An 18,850-nucleotide genomic window follows, 5' to 3' on the forward strand; every position below is an offset into this window, starting at 1 on the left:
CCAGAGGTCTTTCACCAGATCTGTCTTCGCTGGGGGACCCCGGACGTGGATCTGATGGCGTCCAGATCGAACGCCAAAGTCCACAACTTCATTGCACGTTCTCGCGATCCCCAGGCCATAGGAGTGGACGCGCTGATTTCTCCGTGGCATCAATTTCAGCTCCCATACGTGTTCCCTCCCCTTCCCTTACTGCCGAAGGTGATCCGAAAGATCAAGACGGAGGGAGTTCCGGTCATCCTGGTCGCCCCAGACTGGCCTCGTCGCGCTTGGTACGCGGAGCTCGTTCAGCTCGTAGCCGACGTTCCCTTGCGGTTGCCAGACCGCCCAGACCTGCTTCGCCAAGGACCGATCTACCATCAGAGCTCAGGGGCCCTACGTTTAACTGCGTGGCTGTTGAAACCTGGATTCTAACTCGTGCCGGTTTCTCTCAGCAGGTCATTCCCACCATGTTAAGTGCTCGCAAGGCGTCTTCCGCCTCCATCTACCACCGCGTCTGGAAAACCTTCTTCTCATGGTGCAGGCTCCGAGGTCACCCTCCGCTCGTTTTCTCTATCCCTTGCATCTTGAATTTCCTTCAGTCTGGTCTGGACTCCGGTTTGGCCCTGAGTTCCCTCAAAGGTCAGATCTCAGCGTTATCCGTGCTTTTCCAGCGTAGGATCGCCACCAACCTTCAGGTCAAGACTTTCATCCAGGGAGTCTCCCATGTGGTTCCTCCCTACAGGATGCCGCTAGAGACCTGGGATCTCAACTTGGTCCTGGGGGTTCTTCAGGAACCTCCGTTCGAACCCCTTCAAGACGTTCCGCTCTCTGTCCTCTCTTGGAAGGTTGCCTTCCTGGTAGCGGTGACGTCCATCAGAAGGGTTTCAGAGCTCGCCGCTTTATCCTGCCGGGCTCCTTTCCTTGCCTTTCATCAGGACAAGGTAGTTCTACGCCCTTCTCCGGCGTTTCTTCCGAAGGTGGTCTCATCTTTCCACCTTAATGAGGACATCATTCTTCCCTCCTTTTGCCCGCAGCCCAAACATAGGGTCGAGAAGGCTCTCCATACTCTGGACGTGGTACGGGCCCTCAGGAGGTACATTTCCAGAACGGCTCATTTCAGATAATCGGACGCCCTTTTCGTGCTCCCGGAGGGTTACAGAAAGGGTTTGGCTGCGTCTAAATCCACGATAGCCAGATGGATCCGATCGGCTATCCAGGAATCCTATCGGGTCAGGGGCAGTCCTATCCCGGCGGGGATTAGAGCTCACTCCACTCGGTCGATGGGTGCTTCCTGGGCCATCCGGCACCAGGCAACAGCGGAGCAGGTTTGCAAGGCTGCAACGTGGTCCAGCCTGCATACTTTCACAAAGCATTACAATGTTCACATTCTCTCCTCTGCGGACGCGGCCCTTGGCAGGCGTATTCTGCAAGCGGCCGTTGCGCATTTGTAGTCAGATGGTACACGGAGTTATTTGGTTGTATTGTTTCCCTCCCAGGGACTGCTTTGAGACGTCCCATGGTCCTGTGTCCCCCAATGAGGCGAAGGAGAAATAGGGATTTTTGTGTGTACTCACCGTAAAATCCTTTTCTCCGAGCCACTCATTGGGGGACACAGCACCCACCCTGGTAGCCTTACGGCTCGTTACCTTTTTGGTCTTTGACTGTTTGTTTGACATGTTATATTCTAATGTTACTTGATATATTGTTGTTATTATCCTACTGCTTTTGCACTGAACTGGGTGTCTGGAAGCCAGTATGAGGGTGTATACTGCAGGGGAGGAGCTAACCTTTTTTTTTGTCTCAGCTTAGTGTCAGCCTCCTAGTGACAGCAGCATACACCCATGGTCCTGTGTCCCCCAATGAGTGGCTCGGAGAAAAGGATTTTACGGTGAGTACACACAAAAATCCCTATTTTACGGATTCAGTGAAGCTGGACATTCTCTTCTTTTTTGGACCTTATACGCCTGGACACAGCGGGTCCGTGCTGCTGAAGTTTGGTTTAAGCATCACGGGTGAGCTGGCTTATATTTCTTAATGAGCGATACCACGTGACCGCTCACTCAGGACGAGCTGCAGGTGCTGAGACCAGGCATCGCTGGAGCAGGGTGAGCATGACGTCTTCAAGGAGGGTGGGAGGCAGGCAAGCAAGCGGCCGAGGAAGGGGGGGGGGTGCTGGGGGGCGGTCGGGAGGTGACCCAGTACTTAGATTTAAAAAAAAAAAAAGGAAAAAACTTGCTCAGGTGCCGCGTCCCGCCCTAGGCACGTGCCCTCAAGTGCCTAGTGGCAAATACGACCCTGACTGACAGACCATATGACATTAGATTGCGCACCGATGGACTTCCTTTCACTAACCATTGGACTTCTGATAGTAATTGCTTGCACCAGAAATTTTAGGGGCTTCATCACAAAGGAAGTGAATAGATATGCACATGCCAATTTTAGATATTTGATCCCATAAATTAAATTGATGCCTATATTTATTCACTTCAGCAACTTGGACTATTTAGTTCTGATGCAGTACACACACAAATCAGATTAGAAAAATATTTGAACACGGGTTGTAATGTAACAAAATATGTAAAAAGACAAGGGGGTGAATACATTCACAAGTCACTGTATATATGTAGCGGTTAGACTGCTAAATGTGAATCTACAATCTAACTGGAAATGTCAATAATAAACTGTCATTGATTGCATATGGGGTATTTTGTTTCCTCTACGATATAAAATATTAATTCTCAAGTTCTGGTACTTAAAGAATGGCAGTTATTTTAATATTTCATGAATCAGTAGTGCATATGAAAATATGAAACTTTCTAATATATTTTATCAGAGAAAATCTGCTTCCTTCTCCATCAGGACTGATCATTCTTAATTTCTCAGTCCAAGGGTAAAATCTGTGTTCAGTGAAGTCAGACTTTCCCAATGCTGAGACAGACGATGGCAGTTTCTCCAGATAAGATTCTATGCTAAAGGTACCTTCACACATAACGATATTGTTAACGATATCGTTGCTATTTGTGACGTAGCAACGATATCGTTAATGAAATCGTTATGTGTGACAGCGACCAACGATCAGGCCCCTGCTGGGAGATCGTTGGTCGCTGAATAAAGTCCAGAACTTTATTTCGTCGCTGGACTCCCTGGAGACATCGCTGGATCGGCGTGTGTGACACCGATCCAGCGATGTCTTCACTGGTAACCAGGGTAAACATCGGGTAACTAAGCGCAGGGCCGCGCTTAGTAACCCGATGTTTACCCTGGATACCATGCTAAAAGTTAAAAAAAACAAACACTAGATACTTGCCTACCGCTGTCTGTCCTCCAGCGCTGCGCTCTGCACTCCTCCTGTACTGGCTGTGAGCCGGAAAGCAGAGCGGTGACGTCACCGCTCTGCTTTCCGGCTCACAGACAGTACAGGAGGAGAGCAGAGCACAGCGCTGGAGGACAGACAGCGGTAGGTAAGTATCTAGTGTTTGTTTTTTTTAACTTTTAGCATGGTATCCAGGGTAAACATCGGGTTACTAAGCGCGGCCCTGCGCTTAGTTACCCGATGTTTACCCTGGTTACCGGCATCGTTGGTTGCTGGAGAGCTGTCTGTGTGACAGCTCTCCAGCGACCAAACAGCGACGCTGCAGCGATCCGGATCGTTGTCGGTATCGCTGCAGCGTCGCTTAATGTGAAGGGGCCTTAAGGGAAGGGAGGAGATGGAGGCAAAGTTCCTGCTCCCTTCTACATACATTGTTAGCAGTATCCGCTCTCATCTCCGATCTTAGTAGTGGGACAATATGGCTTCAATGAATACAGATTTTATTTGTGAATTGAAAATGAAAGATCAGTCCAGGGGGAGAAAGAAGTGATTTATCTGATAAGATATATTATAAAGTATATAATTTCCATGTGCACTATTGATTTATGAAATAAAAACGGTCTTTAAAATTTAGACTCCATTCTAACAATGAGCTTTTGGTTTTTGAAGCTGCAGAATTTCTGCACCTATTTAAATGGGTAGATTACTTGCAGTTTTCCAGTCATGCGTTATTTTTGTGCCGTTTTTTAACATGCGTTTTTGCTGCTCCGTTTGGTGTCATGCTTTAAATAAAGCTGCTTTGCTGTTGATACTTCCTGGTTTTTAACTTTGATGAGACTTTACTGATATATTTAGGTGCGAATTACATGCCTTTTTGATGCGTTTCCACCAAGGAAAACACAATAAAAATGTATGTGCCTTTTTCACCTGTGGATTTTCTGCATCATAAGCAAGTCTATGGGGAAAGTCGTCACAGAAAACTCTGTGTCCCACAAGAGAAAAATGACATATTGCTTATATGTTACACGCACCGCAGGTCAGTTTACACAGAGTGAAAACACAAAACAAAAAAAACACAGGACAAAAGATTTCTATAAATTTCATCCACTTTGCTGGAACTGTAAGACACTGCTTTTTTGACAATGCAAAAATACAGTGTCAAAAAATGCACCAAAAGCTCATTGTGTTAACGTATCCTAAAAGTAACAGTTTACATCTGATTTTACGCCTTGTTTTTATCCAGCAGTATTTTCCTAACGTACAATTTAGCTGATTTTTCCTGTTCAATTAAAGGGATGTTCTAATAGTAGGATGGGCCATAATTGTCTGACATGAGCAGGTGAACAGACTTGCTCAGCTGTTTCTATAACCCCCTAGATTCACATAATGCAGTGAGCTGCACCCTCCTGCAGAGTCGTTCCCAGAATCTTCGATTCTAGCTGCTGCCAGAAGTCACCTTACATAGAAGGAAACCATCAAAAGCTGGACATCACCTATTTGTGGCATACAGAAGGTGAAAAAACTATGGAACATGTAATCAATTTTTTAAGAAAATATATTTCTAAAGGTGCTAGTGACATGAAATTCTCAACAGATGTTGGTAGCAACCCATCCAATCCACACAGGTAAAGAAATCACACCATAGATGTCCATAAATTAAGTTGTGTAATAATGAGAAATTACGCAGGGAAAAAGTATTGAACACACTTATTGAAATGTATTTAATATTTCTCTGATCGCCCATGACGGCACCACGGAGAGAGGGGGATCTGCCCACCAAGGACAGGAAACCTACGGATAAAAAGGCGGTACCACTCTCCTGCATGAGTTGGTTTCCTGTCCTTGATGGGAGACCTACGGACTTACCGGTTCAACGTTGGAATTCTGGGGCCAACCAGTCCGACTCAGGCAGCTGGGGTCCCTCTGCCTCGGCTGGGGTGGTGACCCGAAGCACCACCGCTGGGGGCTAGTGGGCCTCTAGGGTGAGTGGGGGAGGTGATAAGGAGTTCGCGGTCACCTCCCCAGGTAAGATGCCGCAGCGGCAACATCCAGGGGGGTCCCTCTGTGGTTGCGGGAGGTGCGGCGCGGCCCTCCCCTAGCACGCGTCAGCCTGAACACTGCACTGCCATCGGGCATGCAGAGCCGCGCGGTAGGGTCTGCATAGGACCGGGGGTGCCGGTCAGCAGCGCCATATCTGCACTCTGGGCGGCCATCTTGAGAGTCCGGCGCATGCCCAGAGTTGAGCTGGTCTCGCGAGACGCTGGGGGAACCCGACTGCGCAGGCGTCGGCGTTCGGCGCTCCTCGCCGTTGTCTGGACGCCACTGTGCAGGCGACGCCGATCTGACGCTTGTGCGTTCCAAAGGCGCCGCAGAAGCGTCTGCGCAGGCGCCAGCGTTCAACGCTCCTCGCCGTCGGCTGATCACTACTGCGCAGGCGCCGGCGTTCAACGCTCCTCGCCGTCGGCTGAGCGCTACTGCGCAAGCGCCGAGGGAAAAAAAAAAAGCGGCGGGAGCTTTAAAAGGGAGAATTTACTTCCTCCCAGTGGCTCTGCAGTATATCGGCAAGAGCCTTAGGAGCTACTAGTTGTCGCAGCAGCAGCGCAGCACGCGTTATTGGCAGTGACAGCAGACCAGCAGCAGTATGAGCGACCCGGCATCTCCCTTGCCTGAATCACCTCCACCTATAGCATCGCCGCAGCAGCAGCAAAAGAGGCGACAGCAGAAAGGTCACCAGGACACCAGCAAAGAACGCCAAAGGTCTCAACACAGCAAGGAGTCCAGCACGGCGTCGGGAAAAAGCCAGAGGCAGAGAATCCCCAACCGGTATTTATGGGTCCTGGAGGTGGTAAGTTGATCTTCGTGAAAGTTAGAGACAGTAAGATTATTATTTGTCTCTTTTAGGGGAGGAAAAGCGTAGCTAAAACAAAGCACAAAATCTGTGCCATCTGTAAAGAGGATCTTCCACCCGCATGGGAGAAGCAGCTATATAATTCCTGCATACAGCAGACTGTATCCGAAAGCCTGCCCGGGTTTGCAACAGATCTTAAAAACCTGATTAAAGAACAGGTGGAAGACACCTTTAGATCCCTTAAAAGGGGAAAAAAACGGTGAAGGACCAGACACAGGTCCCCGTCCCCAGTCTCTAAATCTGACAGCGATAGTGCAAGTTCAGTATCCTCCTCCTCCTCCTCATCTTCATCATCCACTTCTTCCTCAGGAGGTCACAATTGTTTCCCGCTAGAGGACACCGATGGCCTCATAAAGGCAGTGAGGAGTACTATGGGATTAGTAGACTCCCACCCTAAAAAGTCAGCACAAGACACCATGTTTGGGGGCTTAGAACAAAAAAAGAGAAGAGCTTTCCCGCTTAATGAAGCAATTGCAGCGTTAATTAAGAAGGAATGGAAAAAACCCATGAAAAAGACTCTCCTAACTCCAAAAAGGAAATACCCTTTCGAGGATGAATCCTGCTCCTTTTGGGAAAAAGCCCCCAAATTAGATGTAGCAATAGCTAAAGCATCAAAGAAATTCGCTCTCCCGTTTGAGGACATGGGGGTCCTAAAAGACCCTATGGACAAGAAGGCAGACGCCTTCTCAAGGACTCTTGGGAGTCAGCGGGAGGAGGCCTGAAACCGGCAGTGGCAGCAGCTTGCACATCCCGCTCCCTAATGATCTGGTTAAATCAACTAGAGCAGCGGTTCTCAACCTGGGGGTCGCGACCCCGAGGGGGGTCGAACGACCAAAACACAGGGGTCGCCACCAGTGGCGTAGGAAGGGGGGAGAAGAAGAAAAAAAAAAAAAAAAAAAAGACGCCCCTTTAAATCTTCGGGCGGCGCCGTCCGCCGCCACAACCAGGGCCAGCTCCCCCCACCCCCGGGCCCCGCCCCCGCTCTAATACTCACCTCTATTGGTTCCTGCGGCGCCGGCAGCTGCAGCGTCCTCTGACTCTGCGACGTCTCAGAGCAGAGGGCGCGATGACGTCACTACTGTGCGCGCCGCTCTGCCTCTCTGTCCTGAGCGTCGCAGAGCCGGAGAGACGCTGACTGGCTGCACCGGACCTGCGCTAGGAACGGGAGAGGTGAGGATTTTACTTTTTTTTTTTTTTTCTTTATGTCTGACTGTCTGGGGGCAATGCTGGACACACTGGGGCAATACTGGAGACCATGGGGCAGATTGCTGGACACACTGGGGCAATACAGGAGACCATGGGGCAGATTGCTGGACACACTGGGGCAATACTGGAGACCATGGGGCAGAATGCTGGACACACTGGGGCAATACAGGAGACCATGGGGCAGATTGCTGGACACACTGGGGCAATACAGGAGACTACTATGGGGCAGATTGCTGGACACACTGGGGCAATACTGGAGACCATGGGGCAGAATGCTGGACACACTGGGGCAATACTGGAGACCATGGGGCAGATTGCTGGACACACTGGGGCAATACAGGAGACCATGGGGCAGATTGCTGGACACACTGGGGCAATACAGGAGACTATGGGGCAGATTGCTGGACACACTGGGGCAATACTGGAGACCATGGGGCAGAATGCTGGACACACTGGGGCAATACAGGAGACCATGGGGCAGATTACTGGACACACTGGGGCAATACAGGAGACTACTATGGGGCAGATTGCTGGACACACTGGGGCAATACTGGAGACCATGGGGCAGAATGCTGGACACACTGGGGCAATACTGGAGACCATGGGGCAGAATGCTGGACACACTGGGGCAATACTGGAGACCCTTTGGCAGATTTCTGGACACATTGAGGCAATGCTGGAGACCCTGGGGCAGACTTCTGGACACACTGGGGCAATGCTGGACACTGGGGCAGATTGCTGGACACACTGGGGGTAATATGCTGGACACACTGGGGCAATGCTGGACACTGGGGGTAATATGCTGGACACACTGGGGCAGATTGCTGGACAATATGGGGGTAATATGCTGGACACACTGGGGGCAGGACTTGAGGCATGGGCAGAATGTAGATACGGGGCATGATTGGAGACACGGGGCAGGATTGGATCATGGGGCAGGACGGATACGATGGAGGCTGGTGGGGCAGGATGGGGAGATCATATGGAGTAGAATGGATACTCATGAGGGCAGGATGCGAGAACATATGGCTGGAGCCAGGAATGAGATAAACGGGGCCAGGGTGGGGAATAGTGTTACCATAGGCATAATAGGGGATAATTAAGGGATATTATTACTGCAGTGATGTATTTATTTTATTTTTTGAGTATACTGTTTTAAATGGGGGGGCGGTCCTGTTACTGTGCAGAGTGACACTATATCGCCTTTTTATCTTCATGTGGTGTAATGTAGAAGTTGTGAAAAATTAAGTAATGTGTTCTGCAAGCGGAGCTCTAGATAACTGTGTTATTTCCTGCAGAAACGAGTCCTGGCTGGAAGGAATGATGGCGGTCTGTGCTGGATGAAAGATGAAGGACTTCACCTAGAGACGTCACTGGTGAGTCAGTGTTACCTATACACTGACACTATACACTGTATACTATATAGAGGTCCTGTCTATAATGTCACCAGTGATCTCTGTATTACCTCTATACATAATGCATATCAGATATTTACATTCCGAATCATAACTAATAAAATTACAGTTTTAAAGTAGCCACCAAAATTATTTTTTGGGTTGGGGGTCACCGCAACATGAGGAACTGTATTGCGGGGTCACGGCATTAGAAAGGTTGAGAACCACTGAACTAGAGGGTCAATTAAAGGGGAAAACTGCCCGAGACTCGATGCTGAAGACATTACCTGTAATAAGGGGAGCTGCGGCTTTTCTGGCTGACGCCTCGGCAGACTCTATCAGATTAGCTGCCAGGTCAGCAGTGTTTGCCAATGCGGCCAGGCGTGCCCTCTGGCTTAAGAATTGGCCTGGCGATCTGCAAACAAAAACAAAACTGTGTACTATCCCCTGCGAAGGAGAGTTTTTGTTCGGTTCCACATTAGACAACATCTTGGAAAAAGCAGGGGACAAGAAAAAGTCCTTTCCCTCTCTAGGTCTCCCCTCTTACCGGAAGCCCTTTCGGAACAAGAGGTTTTTCCGCAAGAACCTTGGGAGATGCCAGGGAAAGTGGGAGGATAAGAGGAACAAAAACAAGGGGTTCATCTTTAACAAAAACCCCAGCGATAATAAGAAACCTTCTCAATGAAGGTTCGCCCCAGGTGAGAGGGAGATTATCTCTCTTTCTCCCAGCCTGGAAAAAGATCACCTCCAGTCAATGGATTCTGAATATTATAGAATCAGGTCTGAGGCTGACATTCAAAAGACGCCCCCGTCCCTCTTTTACGATGACATCTATAAGATCTTCGGCAGAAGAACAGCTGGCACTGGAAAACGAGGTCATCGGGTTAGTAAAAAAGGGAGTACTCCTGGAGGTTCCCCCACAAGAAAGAGGGCAAGGGTACTATTCCCCTCTATTCCTGAGGAAGAAACCAGACGGTTCCTTCAGGACCATTATAAATCTAAAAAAACTAAACGATTACCTGGAGGAGGTTCAAGCATTCAAGATGGAAACGATAAAATCATCTATCAAGATGTTGTTTCCCCAATGCTTCATGGTGGTCCTGGACCTAAAGGACGCATATTATCACGTCCCAATACACAAGGATCACCAGAGATTCCTCAGGATGGCAGTTCACATCAGGGGAGTCATAAATCACTTCCAATTTTCAGCTCTACCATTTGGTCTTGCCATAGCCCCGAGGGTTTTCACAAAGCTGATAGCTCAGCTGCCTCCCGGGCCTGTGACATTGTTTGGTTGCCGTTTTAACCCTCTCTATTTCAGGTGACTATTGGGTGTCTGGGCTACACTCTGCCTTGTCTGGGATATTTTTCCTTATGGTATTGCTCTGGGCTTTCGCCTCTATGTAGAGGTGGCATGGGCGGCTTCAACTTTATTATGTTTTGACCCTTACATGTGCCTACTTCCTGGTCAAATAGGGTTATGAAGGACCATTTATCTATTATGTCTATCATATTCTGATGCTCCCTATTTGTGGATGTACCCTTGCCCAGTAGCAGGCTTTGATCTTGTGTATTGTATTCCTAATATATATATATTGTGTATAACTATTCTCTATCACTTTGGCGCCATTTCTGCAGTATTTGCAGCATTGTTCAGGCTTTATATGTGGGTGGAGGCAGCTGTTGTTTGTACTGATTTTAACTGTTTTTAATTATACTTCCAATAAAGTTGTTCCTTTTTGATATGTATTATTGGTGGTGTGCGAATACGTTTTGGTGGCCTCTTTTTTCTCTTTGTTTCTATGCTATTTCAGCCACCTTGGTTCGCACCCCCATCCTTCATATCAGTATGTGGTATTAGAGTGCGTCAGCTCTTTTCTTGTTTCACACAAAGCTGATAGCAGAGGTAATGGCTCACCTCAGAGAAGAAAATACCCTAATCGTTCCATATCTGGACGATTTCTTGGTGATAGGCTCCTCCCCGCAACATTGCGAGGATCAACTGGCAATAGTGATACATTCCTTAAAGAATCTGGGTTGGCTAATAAACATAGAAAAATCCAGACTAATGCCTTCTCAGGTCCAGGAGTACTTGGGTCTCACTCTAGACTCCAAAAAGATGGAATGTCGGCTCCCGGAGAACAAGATACAAAAACTAAAAAGTTTAGTATCGAGAACCCAATCTCTCCCCTCCATAACACTCCGTCAGGCCATGTCCCTCTTAGGCTCTATGACCTCTTGCATCCCCGCAGTCCAGTGGGCCCAATTACATTCAAGAGATCTTCAATGGCAGATATTGTCGGAGCAAATCCATCTAGGAGGGCATTTAGACGGGCAGTTAACTCTATCTCCTCGCACCAATCACTCTCTGACATGGTGGAAATCGCAGGAAAATCTTTCCCAGGGAGTCCCATGGGTAATTCAGATCTCACAAGTCCTGACTACGGACGCAAGCCCTTCAGGGTGGGGGGCTCATCTGGGCGACCTTGTAACCCAGGGCATTTGGTCTCCATCTACAGTAAACAAATCCTCCAACATGAAGGAGCTCCTTGCAGTAAAATATGCCCTTCAGGAATTCTTGGGGGTCCTTCACTCTCACCATGTAAGAGTAATGTCGGACAATCGGGTGGTAGTATCTTACCTAAATCACCAGGGGGGTACTCGTTCCAAAAATCTAATGGAAGTGACCAAATCAATCCTGCAAATAGCCGAGAGCAACCTCTTATCCCTAACAAGCCTACACATAAGGGGAGTAGACAACTACAAAGCAGACTTCCTCAGCCGGTCCAGCCTAAAACAGGGGGAATGGGAACTAAATCAGGTGATATTCACCCAGATCACAGAAAGATGGGGTGTTCCCAAAATAGATCCCTTTGCGAGTCATCTAAACAAAAAAGTAACCTCCTTCTGCTCCCTATCTCCCCTGGGGAACCCAGTAGCTGTGGACGCTTTCCTGATAGCTTGGGGTCACCATCTGGTCTATGCCTTCCCTCCTCTTATTCTGATTCCAGCAGTGCTGAGGAAGATTCGGGAGGACGGGGCGCTGGTCATCTTAATTGCCCCGTTCTGGCCGAAGAGACCTTGGTTCTCATGGATGAGGAAGATGTCAATATCCGACCCTTGGGTATTGCCAGACCGCCAGGATCTATTGTCGCAGGGCCCAGTCTGTCACCCTCGAGTCAAGAACTTGCACTTGACAGCTTGGCTTTTGAAAGGAAATTATTAGAAAGAAGGGGGTTCTCTCCAGGGTTAATCTCAACTCTGTTACAAAGTAGGAAGCCGGTTACAACAAAGCAATACGGCAAAGTATGGAAAAAATTTCTGTCTTCTTCAGGTGAAAAAATAGGGAAAGAAATTCCCCTTGCTTCCATACTAGAATTCCTAGAAAATGGGTTGGAGATGGGTTTAGCCACTAGCACCCTAAAAGTTCATGTGGCGGCATTGGGAGCCCTATTTAACTTTGACTTGGCTTCAAATAGGTGGGTCTCTAGATTCATCAGGCGGCAGGAAGATCAAGGCCTCTTCCAGTAAAAGTTGTTCCTCAATGGGACTTAAACTTGGTCCTTAAAGCCCTGACTAGTCCGCCATTCGAACCATTACATGAATCTACAATAAAAAACCTATCTCTCAAAACAGCTTTATTAGTCGCCCTTACTTCTGCCCGTAGGGTTAGCGATTTACAGGCTCTCTCAGTTAACCCTCCTTACACACAATTTCTAGAGGATAGGGTCATTTTAAAAAAAGACCCAGCATATCTCCCGAAAGTGGCTTCAAAATTTCACAGGTCTCAAGAGATATCTCTCCCCTCCTTCTGTCCCAATCCTAAAAATAAGGAGGAACAAACACTACATACACTAGATGTAAGAAGATGTCTCTTACATTACCTAGAAGTCTAGATGTTTGTGTGTTTCCAGGGTCCCCGGAAGGGGAAAAAAGCATCTAAAGCCACCATAGCAAGATGGATCACGGACGCCATCAGTCTCTCATACTCGGCAAGTGGGATGTCCATTCCCGGGGAGGTTAAGGCTCACTCAACAAGGGCAGTAGCGACTTCCTGGGCGGAGAAGGCTGGAGCTTCCATTGACCAGATATGTAGAGCTGCTACCTGGTCCTCACCATCCACATTCTATAGGCACTATAGATTGGACCTAATCTCCTCTTCAGACCTTACTTTTGGTAAAAGGGTTCTGGAGGCGGTAGTCCCTCCCTGAATGTACTATCTATGCAATTCTCTCCGTGGTGCCGTCATGGGCGATCAGAGAAAAATATAGTTCTTACCGATAACGGTATTTCTCTGAGCCCATGACGGCACCCGTACATTCCCTCCCTTCACTTGTGGGTGCTCACATCAAAATAGTGCCATAGTCTACTCATAGTTTTAAAGTCACACGGTATCTAGTTATGATAAACAGTTAAAATTAACAAATGTTTAGTAGTCTCCCATCGTTCTCTATGTAAAACAACTGATGCAGGAGAGTGGTACCGCCTTTTATCCGTAGGTTTCCTGTCCTTGGTGGGCGGATCCCCTCTCTCCGTGGTGCCGTCATGGGCTCAGAGAAATACCGTTATCGGTAAGAACTATATTTTTTGTTGATAATTTATTGATTATTTGTTGATGATGATAGCTTCAATACGCCTCCTGTATGGAGAAACTAGTTGCATGCATTGCTCAGGTGAGATTTTGGCCCATTCTTCTTCACAAACACTCTTTACATCCTGAAGGTCCTGTGAGCTCCGTTATGAACTCCTGAGTTTCAGTTCCTTCCATACATTTTGTATTGGACTTAGTTTTGGGTTGGGAAGGGGAGAACTGCATGGTAGTTATTTGAATGTCATTGAATGAATAATTGGTTTGTATAGGCACTATTGCTGTATATGTACTGTGTCATGACATGTAAAATAATTATTCTGCTGTAAACTGTTACTTGGCTTTCAATAAAAGTTTATTGATTTAAAAAAACTCAAATGTGCTTTTCATTCAGCAATGTAGTCTTATTGTTTTCCTTGAAACCATTGTACCTGCTGATTCTAGGTCTTTCTACAGCTCTCCACAGGTGGTCTTTGGCACTTGGACAACTCTTCTGATAATACTTTTCACTTCTCTATCTGAAATCTTATGGGAAGCACCTGGTCATGGTTGGTTTATGGTGAAATTATGTTCTTTCCACTTCTGATTTATGGTCCCAACAGTGTTGACTGGAAGCATGAATAGTTTGCAAATTCTTCTGCCCGTGCCATCAGTATGTTTTCCAACAATAAGGTTGAGAAGGTCTTGAGACATCTCATGATGGGTAAAACCAGTGAACTCTTTGTTGTGTGGCACCTAGGTAGCTAGACAGCTTTTTTTACAGGCCATCAGTTGAACCGGCTGATATTATTTTTTCACTAAGTGGCAGGATTTCAGCTGGTGTCATGACTTATCATGGCTTTTTGCATCTCTTTCTTCATGTGTTGAATACTTTTTCCTGTGCCATTTCTCATTATTACTCATAACTTAGATATCTATGGTTTAATTTCTTTGTGTGGATTGGGTGGGTGGTAACCAACATCTGGAGAGAATTTCATGTCAATAGCACCTTTACAAATATATTTACTTAGAAAATTGGTGACTTACTCAATAGCCATTTCACCCACCATGTATCTTTAATGATTTATGCCTGATTAATCTGTAATTTTAACTTGTTACTGTAATTCTGATAATTGTACCAAAAGAAGTTATTTTTTCTTTTCCATTTTTTTTACTCTAGAAGCAGAAACCGCTTTCACCAAGCAGAACCTTAATGCTTCAATTACCCAGAATGGTAATGATGTGGACTCCCAGCCTTCTGATGAAGTCATTGTCCGTAAACCTCGTAGAAGAGCAAAGTAGGTTCAACTGCAATGTAGATGGTTAAATACTCTTCTGAAAAAATGCTAAAGTTGTCTTTTAACCCCTTCCTGATATGACGACTTTCCATTTATGTGCCTTAGTTTTTTCCTCCCCTTTTTCCAAGGGTTTATTTTTTTGAGGCGAGTTGTAGAATGCCACCATTCTTTATTTTTTTTATTTTTTTTGAGACTGTAAAAGTTTATTAAATTTTATAATTGTTAACAATTGGAAACAAAAGTCCAAACAATTACATTCTGAACATTTTTCAGAGAGCAATGTAAAGAACAAAATAAAGAGATTTGAAGGAGTTTCAAATACAAAGTACCGTATATACTTGAGTATAAGGCGCCCCCCCCCCCCCCCTAATTTTGCCACAAAAAATGGGAAAACTTAATGACTCGAGTATAAGCCTAGGGTGGGAATTGCAGCAGCTACTGGTAAATTTCAAAAATAAAAATAGATAAAAGTAAAATTAATTGAGACATCGGTAGGTTAAGTGTTTTTGAATATCCATATTGAGTCAGGAGCCCCATAAGATGCTCCATACAAAATATGCCCCATATAATGCTCCATAAAGTTTATGATGGGCCCCATAAGATGCTTCATACAAAAATATGCCCCATATAATGCCGGCGCCTGGAGACCAAAGAAGAAGCAGGGACATGCAGAGATGCGCCAGGAGCAGGTGAGTATGTCACAGCTGCCGCTCCCCCTCCCCTGCCGACCCCCTGGGACAATGACTCGAGTATAAGCCGAGAGGGGCACGTTCAGCCTAAAAAAATGGGCGGAAAATCTCAGCTTATACTCGAGTATATACGATACAGTGATATGAAATATAAGGGATCACACCCCCTAGTGGTGAAAAACCAAAGTGTAAAGTGATATAATGAATATCGAAATTCTGAAATATTGCCCAATAATGGTATGTTTAACACCACTATGAACTAGCCGCTAATCTGGAAGACCTAGCCGCTAATCTGAGCCCAATCTGATAACCAAGGGGCCCAAACTGTATCAAATCTGTCCACACTAGCTCCCAGCAAGGCCGTCATATATTCCATCCTATGGATGTCAGCAATTCTGTTCAGTAAATGTCAATGAGAAGGGGGAGAGGACTGCTTCCAGTTAAGAGTTCTCAAGCACCTTGCTGCTGTGAGAATGTGGAGTAACAGTCTAGCTATATTCTTCCCCATCCCCTTAGGAGAGCCGGTTCGAAGATAAATAGCAGGGTCCAGGTCAACCTCCACAAAAAGAACCTTGCTTATTAAGGCTCTAACATCTTCCCAAAAACCAATGATCTCTGAACAAGACCAAAAGATGTGGTATTGCGAGCCCACCTCTGAGCCACAACGCCACAGAGGTTCGAGGGCTGAGGGTTCAGTCTATGAAGGAGCTCGTCACCATTCATTTTATCATTTGATCTACTGGAAAGAGGGGGAAAAAATCCAAGTTAGGCAAAATTTCAAAAAGAGCGCAATTCTGCAATTTTTTTTGTTTAGTTTTATTTTTACAGTAGTCATATGGTTAACATTAGGACTATGGTATGATTACAGCAATACCAAACCCACTTAGTTTTTTTTGTTGTTTGTTTTTATATGGTGAAAAACATTCAGAAGTTTGTTAAAAAAAAAAAAAAAAGAATAAATAAAATGCGTGTGTCTGAGGCCCATAAAGTTTTTAATTTTCAGTTGATGGAGCTGTGTGAGGACTTGTTTCTTGCACCCTGAGCTGACGTTTTTATAGATACCATTTTGGGGTAGATATTTTGTACTTCTCACTGTACTTTTTCAGGGGTTGTGGCGACCAAAGAAATGCATCCTTGAGATTTTGACTTTTCTTCTCGTTACGGCCTTTGGCAATCGTGTTACTTAATTTTATATTTTGATATAGCAGACTTTTTACTTGCTTACTTTTCTGTATATATTTTTTTACGTCTTTATTTTAATGGGGAAAGGAGGGTGGGTGATTCAAGCTTTTATTTATTTTTCATATTTAAAAAAAAAAGTTACTTTTTACTGTATTTTATAGTTCCTTTAGATGCCTAGAACCTGAGATCATTTGATTGCTTGTACTATGCACAGAAATACTGCTGGATTAAGCAAACATCACGGTCTATGAACGCAAGTCAAGGGCTGGCATTCATAGTAGTACTGTCATGATTGGCATGGGGGTCTCTGGTGCCAAGATGGGCGGTTACAACAGCACCCAATCGGGCCGTATACTATAAATGTCGCTATCACAGATTAACAATGATATTTAACAAGTTAACAGTATGGGGCAGAGTTCCTCTCGTGACTGTTAGAGGCAGATAATGGCTGAATAACACAGCCATCATCTGCCAGCAAAGATGCCAGCATGGCATACGTATGTATAATCTTCCTGAGGGCCCGCTCACACCACTGTATAAATCAGACGAGTGCTCTCCTGTTTTTTTTATCAGGTAGCCTTCGGACCAGTGTTATTCAGTGGGGCAATGCTGATAAAAATGATATTGCTCAAAATGTCATCTTGGCCAGCCATACAGCTTTGTTAGCGGACAAATAAAAAAGTTACAGTTCTCCGAATATACCGATGCAAAAACTATATATTTTTTTTACAACAGTTTTTATTCTGTAGAAGCTGCAAAACATAAAAAAATGATATAAATGTGGTATCACTGTAATCGTACTGACCCAAAGAATAAATCTGCCTTATCACTTTTACCAAACGATGAACGGCGTAAAAACAATTCCTGAATTGTTGTTTTTTTTTTGTTTTCTTTTTGTTCATTCTGCCTCCCAAAAATTGTAATAGAAAGCTTTTGAAAAATGTTATATGCCCTAAAATGGTAGCAATAAAAACGTCAACTTGTCCTACAAAAAAAGACGACCTCAAATGAATCTGTTGGCAGAAATATAGAAAAATTATAGCTATCTAAATATGGTGATGAAAAAACTGTCTGGGTGTTATGTTTGACTCTGATCTCTCCTTCACCTCCCATATACAATCTCTTGCCCGCTTTTGCCGCTTACACCTAAAGAACATCTCTAGAATCCGCCCTTTTCTCACCATGAAAACAACAAACACCCTCACTGTCGCCCTGATCCACTCCCGCCTGGACTACTGCAACGCTCTATTAATTGGCCTCCCCGTTACTCTACTTTCCCTTCTCCAGTCCATCCTTAATGCGGCAGCCAGGGTCGTCCATCTGGCTAATCGCTACTTTCCTCTCTTCGCCAGTCATTACACTGGCTGCCCATTCATTATAGGATCCAATTCATAGTACTTGTTCTCACCCACAAAGCTCTCCACAGTGCGGCACCCCCTTACATCTCCTCCCTCATTTCTGTCTATCGGCCTAACTGACCTCTGCACTCTGCAAATGACTTTCGACTGACCTCTGCGCTAATCCGTACCTCCCACTCCCGACTCCAAGACTTCTCCCGCGCTGCGCCAATCCTCTGGAATGCTCTACCCCAAGAAATTAGGACCAGCCGCAACTTGCAGTTTTTGGCGCTCCCTCAAAACACATTTGTTCAAAGCAGCCTACCACGTTCACTAATCAGTCATTTTGTAAGTGTGTAGCCCATTCACTATCTCCACCTTTTCCCGACCACCCGAAGATGGCTGGACAATCATTGTAAATACACACCTGTGCTTTGTATCTCCCCCACCTCATTGTAGATTGTAAGCTCTCACAAGCAGGGTTGTTTTATTTTACTTTAATCATTATATTATTGTTAGCGCTGTTACTTATGACTGTTGTATTTGAAACTGTTTACCTGTAAAGCGCTGCGGAATATGTTGGCGCTATATAAATAAAGATTATTATTATTATTACTACTTTTGTGCACCTCTAAAAAAAACAAAACAAAGAAAAAACACCACTGAACAGAGGCCAGACGGAGTCCAGAGTAAATCTGCTGTCTCATTATAGTGAAGGGTCCCTCGGGGTTTTCACCTGAATCACAGCATTTGGAAATTTAGATGAAAACCCCGATGTAAGAGCTCAGCGTAGAGTGCAGTATAAATGTGATCCAGAATGTTATGTAAAATGTTCCCAATAAAAGCTTCAAATTAATCCACAAAAAAAAGCAATTCTCCACTCAGAACGGAAATATTGGGGGCTTCCACATTACTATTGGCACAACGGCTCTGGAAAAGCGAAATGGTTTCTCACCCCCCCCCCCCCCCCCCCAAAAAAA

General features: G+C 45.7%; 1 protein-coding gene across 3 annotated transcripts in view; it reads left to right on the forward strand.

The window, feature by feature from the left end:
• Positions 1–18,850, forward strand: part of TMEM237 (transmembrane protein 237) — a 110,326-nt gene that overhangs the window by 55,458 nt on the left and 36,018 nt on the right. For all 3 annotated transcript variants that reach the window (XM_069733584.1, XM_069733583.1, XM_069733582.1), the window contains one exon: positions 14,545–14,662. In XM_069733584.1, coding sequence (XP_069589685.1) covers positions 14,545–14,662 — 118 coding nt within the window. The remainder of the gene's footprint in view (positions 1–14,544; positions 14,663–18,850) is intronic.

The sequence above is a fragment of the Ranitomeya imitator genome, chromosome 7 (genome assembly GCF_032444005.1).
Source record: "Ranitomeya imitator isolate aRanImi1 chromosome 7, aRanImi1.pri, whole genome shotgun sequence".
NCBI lineage: Eukaryota > Metazoa > Chordata > Amphibia > Anura > Dendrobatidae > Ranitomeya > Ranitomeya imitator.